General features: G+C 40.4%; 1 protein-coding gene across 2 annotated transcripts in view; it reads left to right on the forward strand.

Moving 5' to 3' along the window:
- Positions 1 to 17,955, forward strand: part of LOC116237943 (netrin-4-like) — a 46,803-nt gene that overhangs the window by 25,622 nt on the left and 3,226 nt on the right. For both annotated transcript variants that reach the window (XM_090148240.1, XM_031607384.2), the window contains 6 exons: positions 5,526 to 5,652; positions 6,008 to 6,196; positions 13,446 to 13,659; positions 14,445 to 14,581; positions 15,614 to 15,682; positions 16,767 to 16,937. In XM_090148240.1, the coding sequence (XP_090004366.1) occupies positions 5,526 to 5,652; positions 6,008 to 6,196; positions 13,446 to 13,659; positions 14,445 to 14,581; positions 15,614 to 15,682; positions 16,767 to 16,937 (907 nt within the window). The remainder of the gene's footprint in view (positions 1 to 5,525; positions 5,653 to 6,007; positions 6,197 to 13,445; positions 13,660 to 14,444; positions 14,582 to 15,613; positions 15,683 to 16,766; positions 16,938 to 17,955) is intronic.

Raw genomic sequence — 17,955 nt, forward strand, 5'->3', positions numbered from 1 at the left:
GGTAAAAATAAAAGGACAGCTCAGCCCAAAAATGAATAAAAATCAAGCTAGCATTGAGGAAGAAAGCAATGAGAAAACAGAGCAAAATGTGGGTGAGGACATAGCTGGGCTTGTGTCTAAGGACAGCCAGAGGTGAATCAGGCAGAGGATGGAGCTGTGTCTTGAAACTGTCCCACGCTGAGGTTAGTCTGCTGCATCCCCTCACATCAAGCATGGATTTTGTACCTCTTCCGGTCTATTTATCCTGTTCCTTTGTTGCTGTTCAGATAGGGGCTTAGTGATGCCAGTCTGAATATTCAGCTAAACACTCACACTCTTTTTTTTTCTTTTTTTACCTGTTTAGTGAATTTGGAACCGTGGCTGTTAGCTCACCCACTGCTGTGGATCCCAAACCCAGGAAGGTCTCAGGTGGCCTGGCTACCAGCATCCCAGCTCTCCTTCCCCCTGCCAAGTTCCCTCAGACTTAATTTACCATAGTGACCAAGTACAAGCCAGAAATTCAGTTCCCTCAGAAAGCACCCATATGTGTACCAGTCTTCAGACACATGCACTTATTAGACCTTTCCCCAGAAACCAAGTGACATAGGAAAATAATGGCTTTTTTCATTCCTGATTAGAGCAGGAATTTGAACTATCAACCTACCCATAGCAAGCACTGTAATCTGGGACTTACTCCCAAGCCACCTATTTTTTTTTTTTAAGTCTTTGAGAACTTGACAAACTTGAAGTATTATTTATTTTATTTGGCCTCCTAAAAGCTGCATCTCTTCAGGCCCTGATAGAGAAGAATTTATTATAAATCTGCACAGATACATCACACCATCTGGAAATACAATGGAACCCATTTGAGCTGTGAGATAAACAGAGGGGAAGGATGCACTGTTTTGTATTTAGCCATTCAAAATGACCCAGAAAAGGCTGTTTTGCTAAAAGCAGGTAAGGGACCAGCCTCTGATGTCATTGCAAACTGCTGTATCCAAAATTGTTCTGGCGACATTACAAAGTGAATACAGAGCCCAAAGACAAACATTTTCTCCGAATCAGCAACAGTTGCTCTGTTCTGGAAGGCTTCCAAATTTAACCTTCATTCATTAGGAAAAAAATAAAATAGACTGAGAATAGCTCAGGAGAAAGAGCAACAACCACAACGTTTAGAGAAAGGATAAAAGGTAGAAGAAACTAAGGGGGCAATCAGAAAGCAAGAAGCTTGAGGTATTATTTTAGGCTGAACAGAGTTTAAAAAATAATTTTAAAAAAAGGTATTACAGAGATGGAACATTTCTACTTCTTTTCTCACCTGAAGAGCAGAATTCAGGTGAAATAATTTTTGTAAACAAAGATGGCCAGATATCATTTTTAAACCATTGTACAAAAGCAGGATATGGTTCTACACTATTCACAATAAATCAACCAGATGTTATTGAGCTCCGTGGAAAAACTATATGGATGAAATTCATGGCTTTGTGTAGCAGGTTGATCTAAAAGATTGGAACTGATCATTCTGGCATTAAAATCCATGAAGCCATAACGTCCTCTGTGTCATGACTCAAGCTGCTCAGGTGGTAAATGTACAAATCAAAGCCTTTGGCAGCAATACCAGACTGTTGTAACAGCACAACTGTGCTGTGAGTCAGATCAGGGAATTAAACCAGATTAAAAATATTATTGCCAAGGTAAAAGAAAAAAAAAAAAAAAAAACAACTTTTAAAAAAATATGATTTAGTTCCACAGTCCAGTTTACACATGACTCAGGGCATGATGCAAAAAGTGGTAACATAGAAAGGAGTAGTAAGGAAAGCAGAATGTTTTAAATTGTGAATGCCCCCAAAGAAATCGCTGTCTAAAAATACAGCTGCTACACCAAGACACAAAAGGAGAATTTGCTTTCAAGTGGCTGCTAAATCTAATGATGGTGCCTTAAACATAATGTAACATTTGAGTTCCTTTCCTGGATTGATAATATCCTTAGACTGCCAATATATCAGCAACTTTGAACTTTTCCAAAAACTGGTTAGAAAAATGGAGGCTTGATGCAGGCAGGATATTAGGATTGAATGCTACAGTTTTCATTTTTGAAGCTTATCACATGCATTAGTGACATGAGTAACCTTGGCTGAAAGCATTCTGAAAGCAGGACTACAAGAACACAAGCCATTACAGGTTGAGCACACAGTATTTCAGACTGGTTTTATGAAATGCAGTAGTTTGTATGATCACACAGACTGCCTGTCTGTGAGTACACCTATTTCCCTGATCCATTTGCACAGTTTTGGAAGGTACCACTCAGCTTCAAGCAAACTGGTCAGACCAACAATTCTTAACAGAATGACACTTTGAGAAATGGGAACCATCCTTGGAGACAACTGGAGTTAGCACAATAATGTGGGGAAGCAGATGAAGAGAGGTGTTAGGAAAACAAATTCTGTATTATTTCTCAAGTGCTAAATTTTTGCAGCTATGAACACTGTGGAAAAGCCCATACAGGCTTAAGTATTTTCATATCTAAGGATCAGTAAGTGTTGAGTAATGTGGTGTCCCATGTTGAATATTAAACTAAAATATTAGATATGTGAGATGCAAATCTCTTGGATCTTAATCCTTCACCTGCTGTACCAATACATTTATATGTAGCCATGTAAATCCCTGAAATAACTTAATCAAGCTTCAGCTTAATGTTGTGGGTTTATTTCTAGGCCTGTCTCTTGCTGCTCCTGAATAGCCCTGGTTACCTTGATCTTGATGTGTCTGGGGCTGTCAGTGGACCCTGATGCCAGCTCCCTGCTACCCACACTGTGCTCAGTGAGAGCACAGTCTCTGCTATGGTCACCCTGTAGTTCCACATCCCTTCATGTCTTTGCTTTTCTTTGATAATCATCCAATCATCATTATCGACTTGGACTTCAACCCTGCTTTCTAGGACAAATTAAAACACAAGTGTAGTACACCCTAAATCTGTATTTCTTTGTTCTCTCTACTATGATTTGATAGTCTTTGAATTCCAGTGAGATCCTGAGGTCTCGTGTAGCGCAGAGAGCACAACCTGCTTTGTGAGCTCACCTGAGAGCTGATAGCTTACTTCAGCAGGGAATCACAGTGAGAGACATGCCTGCAGTTGTGGTGTTGAGTCTGATTCTCACATTCTTCTTTCCCTGAGCAGATATCCCATTTCCTATTTTATCTGACATTTTCCTACATATCATTCTTGTTCCTTCCTGGACTTCAGTCGCTGGCTACCTTTCCTATCTCTTCTTCACTAAAAGAACAAATTGTTTCTCTTGTTTCTTACTGCTTCCTCTTCTATCCTTATTTCACCTCTTGCTTAAGTTTAAGAGGTCTCTTCACAGCTTGATTTCTCTTCCATTAACTAGTCTTTTAGTCATAGCCACTTAGATCCATGAATCACCTTTCTTGTCTGAGAAACAACTCAGCTTTCTACTTGTTTTTCTCTCCTCTTTTGATCCCATTTCTGTATTTTAGTGTCACCTCCTATTGCACTCTCCTCTTAGCTATTTTCTCTTAAGAATGTAGTCTCCTAAATGATTCTCATTGACTAAACATCTTCCATGAGACACCTATCCCCAGATAATTGGCAGATCTGCTTTCTTTTTCATTATCCTCTATTATTTTCCTGGTGCCAATCAGTGCTTTCTTTTCTGTTTGTTTGTTTGTTTTTTAAATCTATACTAAAAAGGATATTTCTCAGACCTAATAACTCCTTTAAAACAAACAGAAAAGACTAACATCCGTACCAGTTCATCTATTCTCCCTTCTCAGGCTCTCCTGTCTGCTGTCTGCTTGGCTTTTCTAGCATTTAGCCTAAACCAGCCATCCTTCCACATGTGCTTGGTAAACTATTCAGTGTAGGGATCATCAGCAACAGGCTTCCTTTGTGCATGTCACCCCTAGACAGCCTCCACAAACTACAACTTGCAGCAAAACAAACCAGTGGACAATGGACATGTACTTACTTTCAAAGAACAACTTGATTCTTCCTTACTTAACTTTCCTATTTGCTCTGAATAATTGTTCATGAGTGTTCACACCATCTGTGCTGTGCACTGTAAGCACAGGGTCCTGTGGAATAATGAATATTTGATCATGTCATTCAAGGCTAAAACAAGATTGCATAGTGTAATTCTGCCATTTCCCAGCTGTACAATCTCTATTTCTCTCATGCTTTTTTTTTTCCTTTTTCATATAGAATAAATGTTTATTATGTATACCTATTTCTCTCTCTCTTTTTTTAAGTGAATTTACAGTGTATTTCATTACAAAATTTGTCATTTTTTCTTAAATTAAAATTGGATCTAAAATTTTGGGTCCTAGTCCATTTTGGAATGAGTTGTAAAGTTCTGATAGTCCGTAGTTCATGGAGACTAAAAAACAGTGTCCCCAAATAGTTCTGGGTCAGGTTTACTTTTTCTCCAATCCTGGTCCTTTTCCCTATTCTGTGGCTTCTGAAAAGGAATCATTACTGTTAAATCCCTTTGTCCATGGGGGGGAACTAGAAAGTCTGGAGAACCAAACTCAAACAGGGAGAAGCCCAGTACTGTTGTGTATTGGTATTATTGTTTGTTTCTAATTTGTCATCCTATTTAGGGCTTTGAACATGGATGACCTTCCCGGACAAAGGTCTGGAGAGGCATCACATCATGTGCTACAAGCTGTATCCTCCTGAGGTTTACTGGTGTTGAGCCCTGACAGAAATGCATACCCTGAAGTCTGTGCTCAGTCTTCCGTGAGGAAGCAGCCAACCGCTCTGTGCAGCAGCAAATCTGCCAGCTGGCCATAGAGGGGCAATGGCATCAGCTGCAGCCTATTCCCTTTGCTAGCTACATGACATATCTGGTCTGGTAGGATTAAAAACCAGGGCAGCGTGGAGCAAATTGCTGCAGGGAGATGGCTTTGGGGGCAGGGGAGAGCATTCATGCAAAGGTTCTTTTGAGCATTTCTGTCTTCATCCCAAGCTACCTGCTATATGGGGTGGGGTTGGGGGTGGACGGCAAAGGGGAAGTCTGACGTTCAGGAAAGACCATGGAGAAGCGTAACTCACATTAATGGTGAGATTAAAGGATTACATTCAATTCACACCACAGTCAAAATGAAATCTCAGCCTCTGCTTTTTGTGTACTGTGCAGTGGCAGAGCTGTGATGGAGGGTGGTTACAGTGCTATGCATCCTCCACAGTGCACAGGAGGGACAGTCTGGTTCTGGATTTTTGTTTGCAACTCTCAGTACAAGTGTCTGCACCTCTTGGAAGCAGCTCAGGATTACAGAACCTTCTGCACCACATTGAGGCCCATAGTACACACTTTAAGGCACGTGCTTTTTTACGTAGTCCAAACTGTGCCTTTTCATTACTGCTATGTGGTAACACTACAGGTGAGCTCCACGCTCTGCTGGTCTCTTAATAGTGCTCCCAGCTGTGGGAGACCAGTGCAGAAGTCCCTCTGCCTCATGAGGCTGTAGGGCATACTCACCACATTAATGCCTGTTGCTATTTGAATGTATTCTTTCCCCAACAGGTCCATGGGAAGTGTGTGTGTAGACACAATACAGCAGGGGACCACTGTGAGAAATGTGCAGCACTATACAATGATCAGCCTTGGAAGCCAGGAGATGGAAAAACTGGGGCACCAAATGAATGCAAAAGTAAGTGGGAGAGAGCTTAATGATCCAGGCTGTCAGGGTGAGCACTTGCTCCACCAGCAGGCAGTCTTCTGGCTGTAACTGCATAAATTGTAGTGTTCTGAGGCTTTTTATAAAACTTACGATACCATCAGATTGGCTTGTCTTACTATAAGATGTGGCAGCTAAACTTCTTGGTTGGGTGTTGTTTGGGTTGGAATTGTGATTTCTTTTTTAAAGAAATATCAAAGATTGCAAGCAAAGAATATGTGCTACGTTCAGATATATGATTCACAGTAGGGAAATTATACTATTTGAACAGTATCATTTGTTGTGCCTGTTAGATAAGCCTGAAGTACATCTCTGTGTTTCCCATCAGAGTGTCGCTGTCACAACCATGCTGACAGCTGCCATTTTGACCTGAGTGTTTGGCTGGCATCAGGGAAACGCAGTGGTGGAGTCTGTGACAACTGCAAGCATAACACAGAGGGACATCGGTGTCAGAGGTGCAAACCGGGGTATTACAGAGATAGAGGGAAACCCATGTCTTCTGCAGAGGTCTGCAAACGTAAGTGGTTCTGTTCCTTCAGCGAAGATAAGTGAATGGTGGAAGCTTGTTAAAAGAATCAACTTCTATGGAAGCAATTAGTGGTATTACTGTTTGGTTTTTTATTTCTAGACCATAGTTTTCTGATCAAAAGTCATTTTCCTGATCTTCTGTGTCTAGCCCTCAATGGTATCACAATTTTTATGATAACTGCTATAGTTCACTGATGCATTACATTCTGATGAATGGTATTCTTGTGCTTGCATTTAAAATAATGTGATTCTGGTTTGCATTTGAAGCATGTTTTATTTAACTACGTCTGTATCCCTCTTAAGACAGTGGATGGTGTGCCTATGTGAAAGATATTCTTAAATTCCATTTGATTGTGCAATATCTGTGAACACCAGTGTATACAATAATGACTGCAGGGATGCACACCCCTATGGGAACAGATGAATCAGAGTTTTTAGATTTATCTCTGAATTCTACAGCAGTACCTTGGGTGCTCTGCCCAAATTAATTGCCTCATTAACACTTCAGCAGGATGTGTTAGGAAGTAACTCAGGCACTAACATGAGTGTGTAACCTCTGGATCAAGGTAGTTTGCATCCAGCCAGTCTGGAACATAGCCATAATGAGCCCAAATCTCTCTTAGTCTAGATGTTTCCTGGGTATCCCGCCAAATTTCACACTTCTTATTCCATCTGGTATTTATTTGGAAGTTGCTATATCCAAGAATACACATGAATTCATTTCTTCCTTCGGGTAGTCTCCCTTCCCTCCAACTCAGACATCAGTTGCCAACACTGGGAACATCAGCTTCTGTCACTTATGCGTGTTTGGTCTTCATCAAGATTTCTCTTAAGCACTAAGGATACAAAAAGTCCTCTCCCTTGAGCCTAATGGCCTGTGATACTGCTTAAAGCATGCACAACACATCCTATATTTCTGCACATTAGTATTCATTCCACTGGAATATCTTTCCAACTAGCTCAGACTTCCACACAACCCTTTCTCTTTGATTTCATAATTTCCAACCAACACTGACCAACAGACAGGGTTGGGATGAGCTTATCTAATTTACCCTGTATGCTGTAGTGTTATGATGGCCTCTCTCCAGTCCAGTTTTTATTCTGAACAGATTTGCTCAGAAGTGAGAACAGAATTTTATGCCAAATTAGTTTTCAGTCTTATAGTACCTGCAAGAATTTGTGTATGAAGTGCTTGTGTTTAATACCAGGGTGATAATATAGAAACGAGCAACACGTGTAATATTACATAACCACTAAAGTCAAGGAGCACAGGAGAAAAGCAGAGAGGAAAAAAACATTTGAAAATACAGCTTACCTGTGTGGGAAACCCTAGAATGTTCTGCCTGGGTGAAATCAGACCTTGATTCTACCTCTGCATCTTTTGTGGTCTGGTTACAAGCCTCTCAGTGCCTCCTGCCAATACTCTGCATAGCAAAAGAAAAACTGTTCAGATGGATAAGCAGAAATTCACCTTGTTAAAAGAACTTTATTACGATCATGCCAGTCAGCCACAATAGCATTCATTTCACCTGGGAGGGTGCTGCCACCAGCAGCAGGACCTCAAATGTAATTGTGTGCACTTAAGCCTAGATTGCTGCCATCCTGAAATTTAAATGTCTTTTCCAGATTCTGTGTACAGTCAGTGAAGAAGCAGTAGGATATCTATGGGATGATTTATTGTGTTTTAACACTGATGTCTATGATAGACAAGGTGAATTGCCCTCTAAAGGGTATCTATTTATTTTCCCTAACTTTAGAGGCATTCTGGACCATTAGCCTGCACTAGAGAGTTTCCACTGGTTGACATGAATCTAACAGGTTTGATTCAGCATTATTACCAATAAGTAAGTGTGACCTTATCTGTACATAACTTAAGTCAGTGGAACTCCTTCACAGGCACGTAAAGTCATACATGAATGCTTGTGATATTCAGGTATAAGGGCATGTAGTTCACTCTAGATAATATTAGTTTTACAGTAGACTGTATGTGCACAATGCTTGTACTTGTATAGAAACAAATGGGGCATCAGTGACAGAAAACATGGAAACATCAGTGTAGACAGGCACAACTGTTTGGGTTAGAACAGACTTAATTTGATAGAGGGGAGATTTCACCTCCAGGACTACTAACATCAGCTCCTTAAGCCTAGTATAGACTTCATGCAGTTTGTAACAGAGGCTCTCTTCTCCATCCTTTATGTTGCAAAACCTGCACTGCTATTAAGCTTAATCTGGGTGAGCAAATTGTTTAGCCTGTGTGACCCTAAAAACTCTTGTTACATTTTGTTTTGTTTTGTTTTGTTTTAACCTTGTTAATATGTATGAAAGATGACAATCAGAACAGGTACATTTCCCTCAAACTTTGGCCTACCGATCATAAACAGAAGAACTGCCAATTCTGAACCATAACATTTGTCAGGATTTACATGTACCGCTTCCAAGCCATCATCTCAGTTTGAGAAAACCACACAAAAAGTCCTAGGCTTACAATAGTCAGTAACTCACATGCTGGGCAAGAGCTGAAAAGCAATAATAAACTGCAAACAGCAGAGTGAATGGATGATTTTTGCCTGGTTCTCAGCTTCTAATTTTGAAGTCAGAAGAGAAAAATCTCCATGGGAGATCAAAACTTGACCCATGTGTACAGTGGATACTGAGCTGGGAAAGGAAATCTGATGAAAAAGCTGAATGAAATGCTGTGCTAATCCCTTTGAGAAAGCACGCTTGAAGAGTGCTCTGCCATCCAGAGCAAAGTCTAGGTTCAGCTGTGACAGCCCCCTCAGGCTCCCAGAAAGTTAACAGGACGCTGCCCAGGCCCAGAAAGAGTCTTTAAGCATTAGTCATAATAATGAACAGCATTGTCTCTTAATCACTGCTAGGAAAAAAAAAAGTTGTATAACAATTGGATGTCCTGGCACTATCCAAACCACCCTTTGCTGACCCTCCAATGCGAGACTGCAAAGACATTCCCTTGGAGAAAAAAAAAAATAATAATAGGTTGAAATTTGACATCTAAGTGTGAATCTGTTATTCCTTTTCATCTGCAGAGATAGCCTGCCTCTGATCTCTTTGCTTCCCTTCTTCCTAGCAGCTGGAGGTGAATGAGAGCCAGGTCATGTACAGAGCCTTGTTTTGACACTGTTTAGATTTATTAAGAAAAGGAAAAAGAAAGAATAAGAAAAAGAAAGGCATGAGAAGAGTACCAGAGCAAAGCTCACACCTGCTTGTTATTGGGGGTGACAACACGGGATTAAGTGGTTTGAATATAGATTTGTAGGAGAGCTTTGACTCAGAAGCCTAATCGTTTCCTAACCAATGATTAGAAAAGCTGCTGTATCCTTGGCTCTTTCCTGTGGCTTATTTGGAGGCTTAAAGGATCCTTCTGAAATGGCACCATCTTTTGTACTCGCACTTTGCTTAGCTTAAATAAAATGCAAGCATGTAGACCCATTAGAAAGGCTGCCCAGGAAAACAAGCTTTTTCCTCCAAGCACAAGGGTTGAAAATTAAAATGTAGCCAGATGCACATGCACACACTCTGAAAAGGTCTGCTGCTCTTCCTTTTACTTCTGAGCAGAGGCAGTGAACGTTTAATTGTAATATCACAAAGGCCTGATCGCATCTTGGTTCAGTCTGTTTTAATCAGCTCTGACCACACACACAGCTGTCTGTCTTACTGCCTTCATTTAAGAAGCACCATTGGCTGAGTCAATCCCCACATCTGACATGCTTTAAAAACGGCTCTGATTTGTTTGTATGCACAAAAGATGCACACGTGTATATTTCAGATTCAAAAGGTGTTGTTGTCGGTCTTTCATCAAACAGCCAGTCTGCTCATAGCTGTTTCTTATGCAATACTAGACAGAAGTTTAAGGGGATATACATCCTGGTTCACTGAGTCACTTGAAGCATTTACTATTTTCCTGTAACTGGGGATCATATTTTTGCAACCAATATTACATTTTTGCATCTGTGTCTAATAACATGGGGAAGACAGCTGTGCTGAGAGCAGACAGATTTATTGAGGACTTGAGTGTATGAATAATTCATATTTTTTTTATTCCTTGTCTCCCTCTTTTACAGTATACGACATCCAGTAGGATAACAAAAATCTTAGGATAGGAGTGAGAGTAAAAGCCAAGAGGATGCTTTGTGATACATGGTGACTGACAGCCACTACTAATACACAGTGAAGTGTTTTGCATTACACTGCTGTCAATGGGAGAACCCATATAACCAGCCATCTCTGAGCCAGAACTGTCTGCACACCGTCCCTAACATAATTGATGATGCCTTTGACAAACAAGGCTATTGTCATGTTGGCTGGTGTTTTGTTAGACGGGGAGGCAGATAGAGAAAACTAGGGTCTGCCAAGAGGAAAGAAAGAAAAATCAGCAGGGAAAAATTCTTTGTTAAATATTGGGAAATGTAAAAAGATGAGGTTGTGGAAGTTTGCTTTTCTGGTTTTTTAATTGTAAGGTTTATCTTCAAATCTATGATACTAAGAAGCAGATAAAACCCAGCCATCGTCAGCTGCCCCTTCAGCATGTGACATGTGAGCTCTTATTTTGGGAGTTTCCTTAGATGCACAACGATTTTGGCCATAACACTCTGTAAGCCAGACAATGTACACACCCAAGCTGAAATGCTAAATAAACACAGACTGAGTAAAGCATTTGCAAGCCACTTGTATAACTCATCTGAAAGTGTTGTACATTAATTGATCCGGTCTGCTCTCTGATCCACCAGAAGGCTGTCCCTGTTTCTAATTGGGGAACGTGTTCATTTGGAATTACTTTTCCTGAACTGCAGCCCTGAAATAAGTAAAGCAAACAAAAACAACAACAGCAAAAAAACAAAACAAAACAACAAAAAAAAACACCCATGCATTTTTTCTACCTCCTCATTAGCTCCTGTTAGTGTTGTAGTCACTGTCCTTCAGTACTTTCCCTAAGGGATAAGATGGGTGAAAGTCTCATCTTGAATTGGAATCTTGCCTTGGTTGGTGACAGGTAGGCTAATGATGTTAATGACTTACCCATCTGTCATGTGACCCTAACTGATAAAACCTGAACACTGGAAGATGAGAATAAAAACAGATCCAGAAGTTGCAGAAATATGAGAAAATTTATGTGAAAACTCCACAGGTAGATTTTAGATGCAGAGATACCGGGATGAAATCAGTAATCTGGATTCGGGCCAAAACAGATGTTGGCAACCTCTCACTGCTTGTGGCTCAGACCTGTCTGCACTAATGAAAGCACGTGTTTCTGCTTCTTGTCCCCAAATCTATTACATTTTCAGTGTTGGATGGAAGTTAAGTGTCTCCTTTTTTAGGGTGATGCAGTCAGTCCTACAAAAATCTGGGCAGAAGTAATTCAAGTTGAGCAGCAACAAATCAGAACTTGCCTTTGAAACTGTCAGTGCTAATGAGCACTTCATTGTTACACCTGCTCTCCAGAACTGACAGCAAAATCCCTGGGTTTGCTCCCAAAGTCAAGACTGCTTTGTGGCAAACAGGCGAGCCTGCTGCCATCCGCCAACCAGCTCATTGTGTTGAGTACATTGCCCATGACAGCACGCTTATTTTTTGTCCTTAGGCTATTGTGCTAGTGTCCCTTGAAAACAACTGACTGAGATCTGTCTACAGCAGAGTGTAATAATATTATTAAAAATATTGGCATAAAGAACACAGGGCATGGTGAAAAAAATAACTACGTAGTAAGCAGATCATAAGAGAAGTGCCTATTAAACAAAACTGCTCACCCTTTTTCTCATATGCTTTTGAAAGATATTTTTTTCTTGAGCATCAAACGTGAAGTTGCAGATGAAAGTGAATCTGTGCTTGCTACAGTTAACACTCTTTGTAGTCATATACTCCCCCCTTGGAAAATGATGTGTGGAATCAGAGTGTTCATTTGTTCTACTATCTGTGAGCTCATGAAGAAAAGTAGTTTGATTAGTAGCAATGATGGGCAAACTTCAAAAGCTTTGGAGATTGTGTTTGGTTCAGATAAGCATCCAGAAGGCTGGCCCCTGATCCAAGCTATCCAAACACCTTGGGTGTCCAGCATTTAATTGAAAAGCTCTATTAAAGCAGGTCTTGGCCACAAGATTTTTATTTCCTCCCTTTTACAGAGGGATGATGTAGTGATATATTTCCTCTTAAGACGCTGCTACAATGAAAAAACAGGGCAAGCTTCTTTGTTATTATAAAAAAAGAACTGAAATACGAAGGCCTGGAGTTCAGCTCAGTTCTCATTTTAATCAAACATGTTTGAATAGGAAAAATTAGTGGGTTTGTGGCTTGTATTTTACCCACAGAGAGCCATTGGCACAAGGCTCAACCATCTCAGTTAACATATTCCCTAATGAGGAGGAGTCAATTGAGCCTCGCTTTGCACCACCAGAGTTATAAATAGATATAGATAAGATTTTCTCCCTCATTCCCTGATGCTGTCACACTGGGAATGTACTGGTGGCATGGGACTATGACAATTTGCTATATTTGAAGGTGGTGTCCCATAGGAACTGTAAGTATCTGTTTTACTACCAAGTTGTCTTGAGTTGCTCAGGCCAGTGTTAAACTGACCATAGCATTAGGAAGATCTCTTGTATTTTTCTCATGTTGCTCATCAGCTACATGTAAAATACATCTAGTGAGTTTAGAGATCCTCTCTCATTCTGTTTCCTTTTCTTTTAACAAGTTTATTTATAATAAATTTCACCAGCTTTCCTACATGTATACAGTACTGCATGGTAAAACGTCCCCTAGAACTCTGTACATAGTGTAGAAGCAGACACTGAATAAATATTTCAGATTGTCTGAACCACCTGTATAAGCTACATCTAGCTCCAGAGGACACATTAGCTTTCTGTGCTGTCTGTTCCCAGGAAAGACTGCAGGTAATAGCTATCATTTGGGACTGCATCCATGCTAGTGAATCTTTCTGCAAGCCATTTGAAAAATGAACGCACAGTGGAGGCCTCCTTCTACTGCTTCAAAACCCTATATGTTCCAGATTTATATACAGGAAAGAATTGACCTAGCTGGATTTATCTTGCTGTGCTCAATGAGTTAAAAAGATAAAAAATACTGCAAGTGTAGGTTACCGGTTCTGACATAAAACCATTGAGCATCAGGAGGAGGGCAGGAATTTAACAGCTTTGCAAAAATGTCACATAACCAGGTGAGCCCTGGGCACATAATCTCAGTCTCCTCTTACCATATCTCCATAGCTTGCTCCTGCCAGCCAATGGGTTCGGCCAACGCAACGTTCAGCCGGAGCTGGCGGTGCCACCCCAAGACAGGATTCTGCTACTGCAAGCCAGGTGTGGCGGGCCCCAACTGCGATAGATGTCTCATGGGCTACTGGGGCTTTGGAGAAAATGGCTGTCGTCCTTGTGACTGTGCCAGAGACTGCGACCAACGTACTGGAAACTGTTTCAATGGGTAAAGAAGCCCTCATTTGAGTTCACTTTGAGATGGGATGAAGGTTAAATGAAAAATGACAGTAAGTGGAAGATGCTGGAAGAGGCCAGGGATGCATATCATTTGAAAAGGTGGTTGTAAGTCATAAAAGGTCTCTTGGATTCCATTTGAATGGCTAGCACACTTGTAAATCCATTGTATTATCCAAGCTGATCTTGAAATGATGACTTTTGCTAGTAAGAAGCAACTCCACAACCCCATAGGAGTCTGTACAGTATTCCTAAATGCATCTGTTTGCCTTAGAAATAAATGGAAGAGTCTGGAGAGCTTGCCTTTCCTCTGTGCCCAAGGTAAAATGAGTTTCAAGGTCTCTCTTTTATGTCTACTGGGCAGGTATATGCACCCCAAACATGCTTTAATTTCAGTACAGAAATCCTATGACTTCCTAGCTGCAGTCTCACCAGTCCTTCAAGTGTCCTCAGTTCCTATTGATATCAGCAAGTGATCACTAACTTAGATTACTTGATTCAGAAAAAAATAACAAAAATAAAGCCCAAATCTATCAGCCATCCAAACAGAAAGAAAAAATGACAAGAAGGCTCCAAATGTAATTATTTAAAAACAAAAATGCTAAGTCAGCACTGGTGAAGTCTAAATAAAAGCCTAGATCTTGTGGTTTCTCTACAAGGTGTGAAGTTTTGCTCTTACACTTCCAACCTGAAAAGAGAAAGCTTAACTGTTTGGATGCAGCCATAATCTGCTTTTCTGTGTCCTAACCAAATCTTCTCTTCTTTGTGCCCTTCCAGCTATGACAACGAGCCATTCTTTAACATCCCCATTGGGGGAAGAATCCCTGACCTTGTGCAAACACCAACTAATGAGAGCGAAGATGAGTGGAAATGGAATGACCACGAGCAGGGATTTTCTGCTCTGAGACACCCAGGTACAGCCCAGAGTCTGGGAACATCCAGTAACCTCACTCAGTGCCAGCTCCTTCTTCTTTCCACACCGACTTAGATTCTGTCTCATCTCTACCTCTATTCTGTCCTCGTTCTGCTGGCAACGTCTCTTGATTTGAGCTGTCACTGGTTATTATACCTATGTTGTTATTTTCCAAACAAGGTTCTGCTATTCAACTTTGGGTTTTGGAAACCAATGAATCATAAGTAAGATTGTGTGAAAAATATTCTCCATTTGTTTTCTTAATTATTGTCATAATGCTTATAAATTTACACAGCTTCTCTTCAATCACTTGATGTGTTGTTCAGCGCTTCAAATACTGTTAGTAAAAAGACTGTGTCAGCCATCACTGAAATGAAACCACCCCTGGGGTGGAACAAAAGTGATGTTAGGAATAAGGTATGCCTCATCGCACAGCAGCTCAAGATAGAAAATAAAGAATTATTATACTGTATCCAGATAATGTCATCAAGTAAGCAAGGTTACAGAATGAGGTAGAGCCTTTAATACTTGAAATGCTGAAATACTTGAAAGTATTGCTTGCCACAAGTGAAAGTCCATATTTACCAGCATCAATGACTTAAGACCCAGAAGTAATAGCACCAGCTATTGTATACCTCGACTTTCCTGAGAGCAATATTATGTAAATAACAGTGAGGTTCATCATTTCTTAGCTTATAGGATCAAAAAAAGGATATTATTACTTACTTGATTTAAGCCTGGATCTGATTCTTATAAAAATCTTTATTAGTATCAGTTTATTAACTATATAATAGACACCATGAGGGCCTCATTTTACTTGACAGCACTGTTTAGATCTCAAACTAATTATCATACTACCTAACAAGAAGCAGATTTGTAAATAAGTGAGCTCACGCTCAAGGACTATTCAAGTCCATCCAGATTATGGGAGTTACATACATAAAACTTTATAACTAAATAGCATTTGCTTCTCTTCCCTCCCTGATTTCCTGGCTCTTCTCCAACCTTTTGTGTTTTGTGATTCTTCTGCTAGAGAAGTGTGTGTGCAAAGAGAAGGTGCTTGGAAGCGTCACTGACTTCTGTCAAATGAAATACGCTTATGGTAAGTGCCCTTAAGATATGATACTTTCACAGCATCCTTTATGCATGTTATTTGCTGTTAGCTGATAGGAGTGAAAAATTACAGAACTGGCAAATAAGAGGTAGGATTTCTTCTATGCTTTTTGTATATTGACATGTCCAACTTCAGACCAGAGCTGATCAGTGAATAGCTTATTTTACGCCAGGCTCCTTGGTGTCTCCTTTCCAGCTTCGCTTTTTACAGCAGGAGTGCAAGAACTCTAAGTCTGCGGAATGACTGACCTCTGCCATTGCTTCTGCAGTCATTATGCAGGCTCAAATGCTTGCTTACCAAGACTGTATTTAATACTGTCATTTATCAACACCTGGTTCGTGCCATCACATGAAGCAAGAAAGGAAAGCTTCGGCATCTAGAGGTTCAATATGCTTCTGTCATGACACAACAAAGCCTGCTCATGGGACCAAGCTGGATGAGTCTACCCTGCCAAAAAGTTATGGGAGCCTATTAAATTAAAGGAAATCTATCATGGCAACCAGATGTTAGGCCACAGAACAAAAATACTTTTTCTGGTTTGTTGTGCAATCGTGGAATTTCAGCCATGTGATATGTCTGACAGGAAACTTCCTGACTTCCTTCCTGTGGAGCAGACTGTCCCTTCCCACTGGACACAGATTTAGAAAGGCCAGTTTTAAAGCTATACCAATTCAAGATGAGTTTTCAAACTGTCAAATATAAGGCACAGAATCAGTGTGCTTCAAATCAGACCATTAGCAGCTGATCCGTTTTTACATCCTTCCTCTGTATACGTACAGTTGTTTTCCTGTGATCTCCAAATGTCTGACAGCAGTCCATAAAAGAATAGTTGATAAATACCACGTTGAAAGGATCAGTTACTTCAGCAAAAAAAGAATTCAGTTTTCCTTCTCCAAATTCGTTTGGAAGGAACCATGACTGAAATACACAAGCACTGGAACACACTTCTGGTACAACTGCAGCATTTTTTCATGTCTTCTTCCAAGATGTTAAAATTCTACCTTTTAGCAACATAAAAAAAAATCATTTAGAAATTCTGTGCTGGTGTCCATCTTGATATGTTTCTTGGCAGTGATAAAAGCAAGAATCCTGTCTGCTCATGACAAAGGGACACATGCAGAAGTTGTTGTGAAAGTGAAGAAGGTCCTGAAATCCGGTAAAGTGAAAATTGCTCGGAGCAACAGAAGCATTTACCCAGAATCCTGGACCAACAGGGGATGTACTTGTCCCATTCTCAATCCTGGTAAGAACAAAATGCTTTTAGACTTATTCTGTGGGATTAGACTCAGGCTGTTATGGTGCTCATCAGACTCATCCTCTGCATCTGCACCACTGCAAATCAGGAATAACTCTCCTGAAAAGAAGGAAGTTACACAGTATGAGAGTAATGGAGATAAAATCTAGCTGGAATAATCCACTGTGGTACAGCAGTTCCAGGTAGCATGAGGCACAGTGAACCCACTTCTTTCTATTGACTACTAAAATAAAGGACAGAAAAAGTAATTCTAGATTTAAACACTTAAGCACAAAAACACATTTCCTTGTGGCGGATGTGATAAAAGGCAATAGATGGGATGTTTCTTTATCCACTCAGGACAGTAGCTAGACTGAAACTACCTTCAACAGCTTCTGCATGAGCAGTGCAGCTACATAAGCCAACAGCTTGCTCCTCCTGTAAACAGTGGTGACAATTCATTAGGAACATTGGCTACAACTACTGAACACTTCTCATTCATCTCCATCAAAGAGATGGAGTAAAAAGCAGTAAAAAGCATTTTCTTATCAGATAACAAAGTCATACAAAGAAAAAAAATGAAGTCACCCTGGAGATGTTTCACTTTTTGTGAACTGATGGGAACTTCCAGGTTATTTGAGACTTGAATAATTTTTATGAGAAAAAAAAAAAATCCAAGTATTTTTATATTAACAAGATTTCTGAGGAACAATTCATTAAACATTTGGGAGACACAGTGACTGTATGATCATCTATTAAGATGCCCCATCGGCAAGCATAGTTATCCCTCTGATGCTGCAGTGAATGCTCAGTGGTTCCATTTCCTAGATATCTGAATTGCTCCTAGCAGAGAAGGAGAGGACTGCTATACCAGAATACACAGCTGCCATACTAAACAGCCACGTCAGCTGAGCTGCACAGGGCATGGAGATTAATCTGGCCCTTTAGGCTCACCAGCCAACCCCCATGCAGCCTCTTCTCAGGCACTTCAGTAATTGTGTTTTGTTTCCCTCAGGAACACTAACAA

The sequence above is a fragment of the Phasianus colchicus genome, chromosome 11 (genome assembly GCF_987193195.1).
Source record: "Phasianus colchicus chromosome 11, bPhaCol1.hap1.1, whole genome shotgun sequence".
Classification (NCBI taxonomy): domain Eukaryota; kingdom Metazoa; phylum Chordata; class Aves; order Galliformes; family Phasianidae; genus Phasianus; species Phasianus colchicus.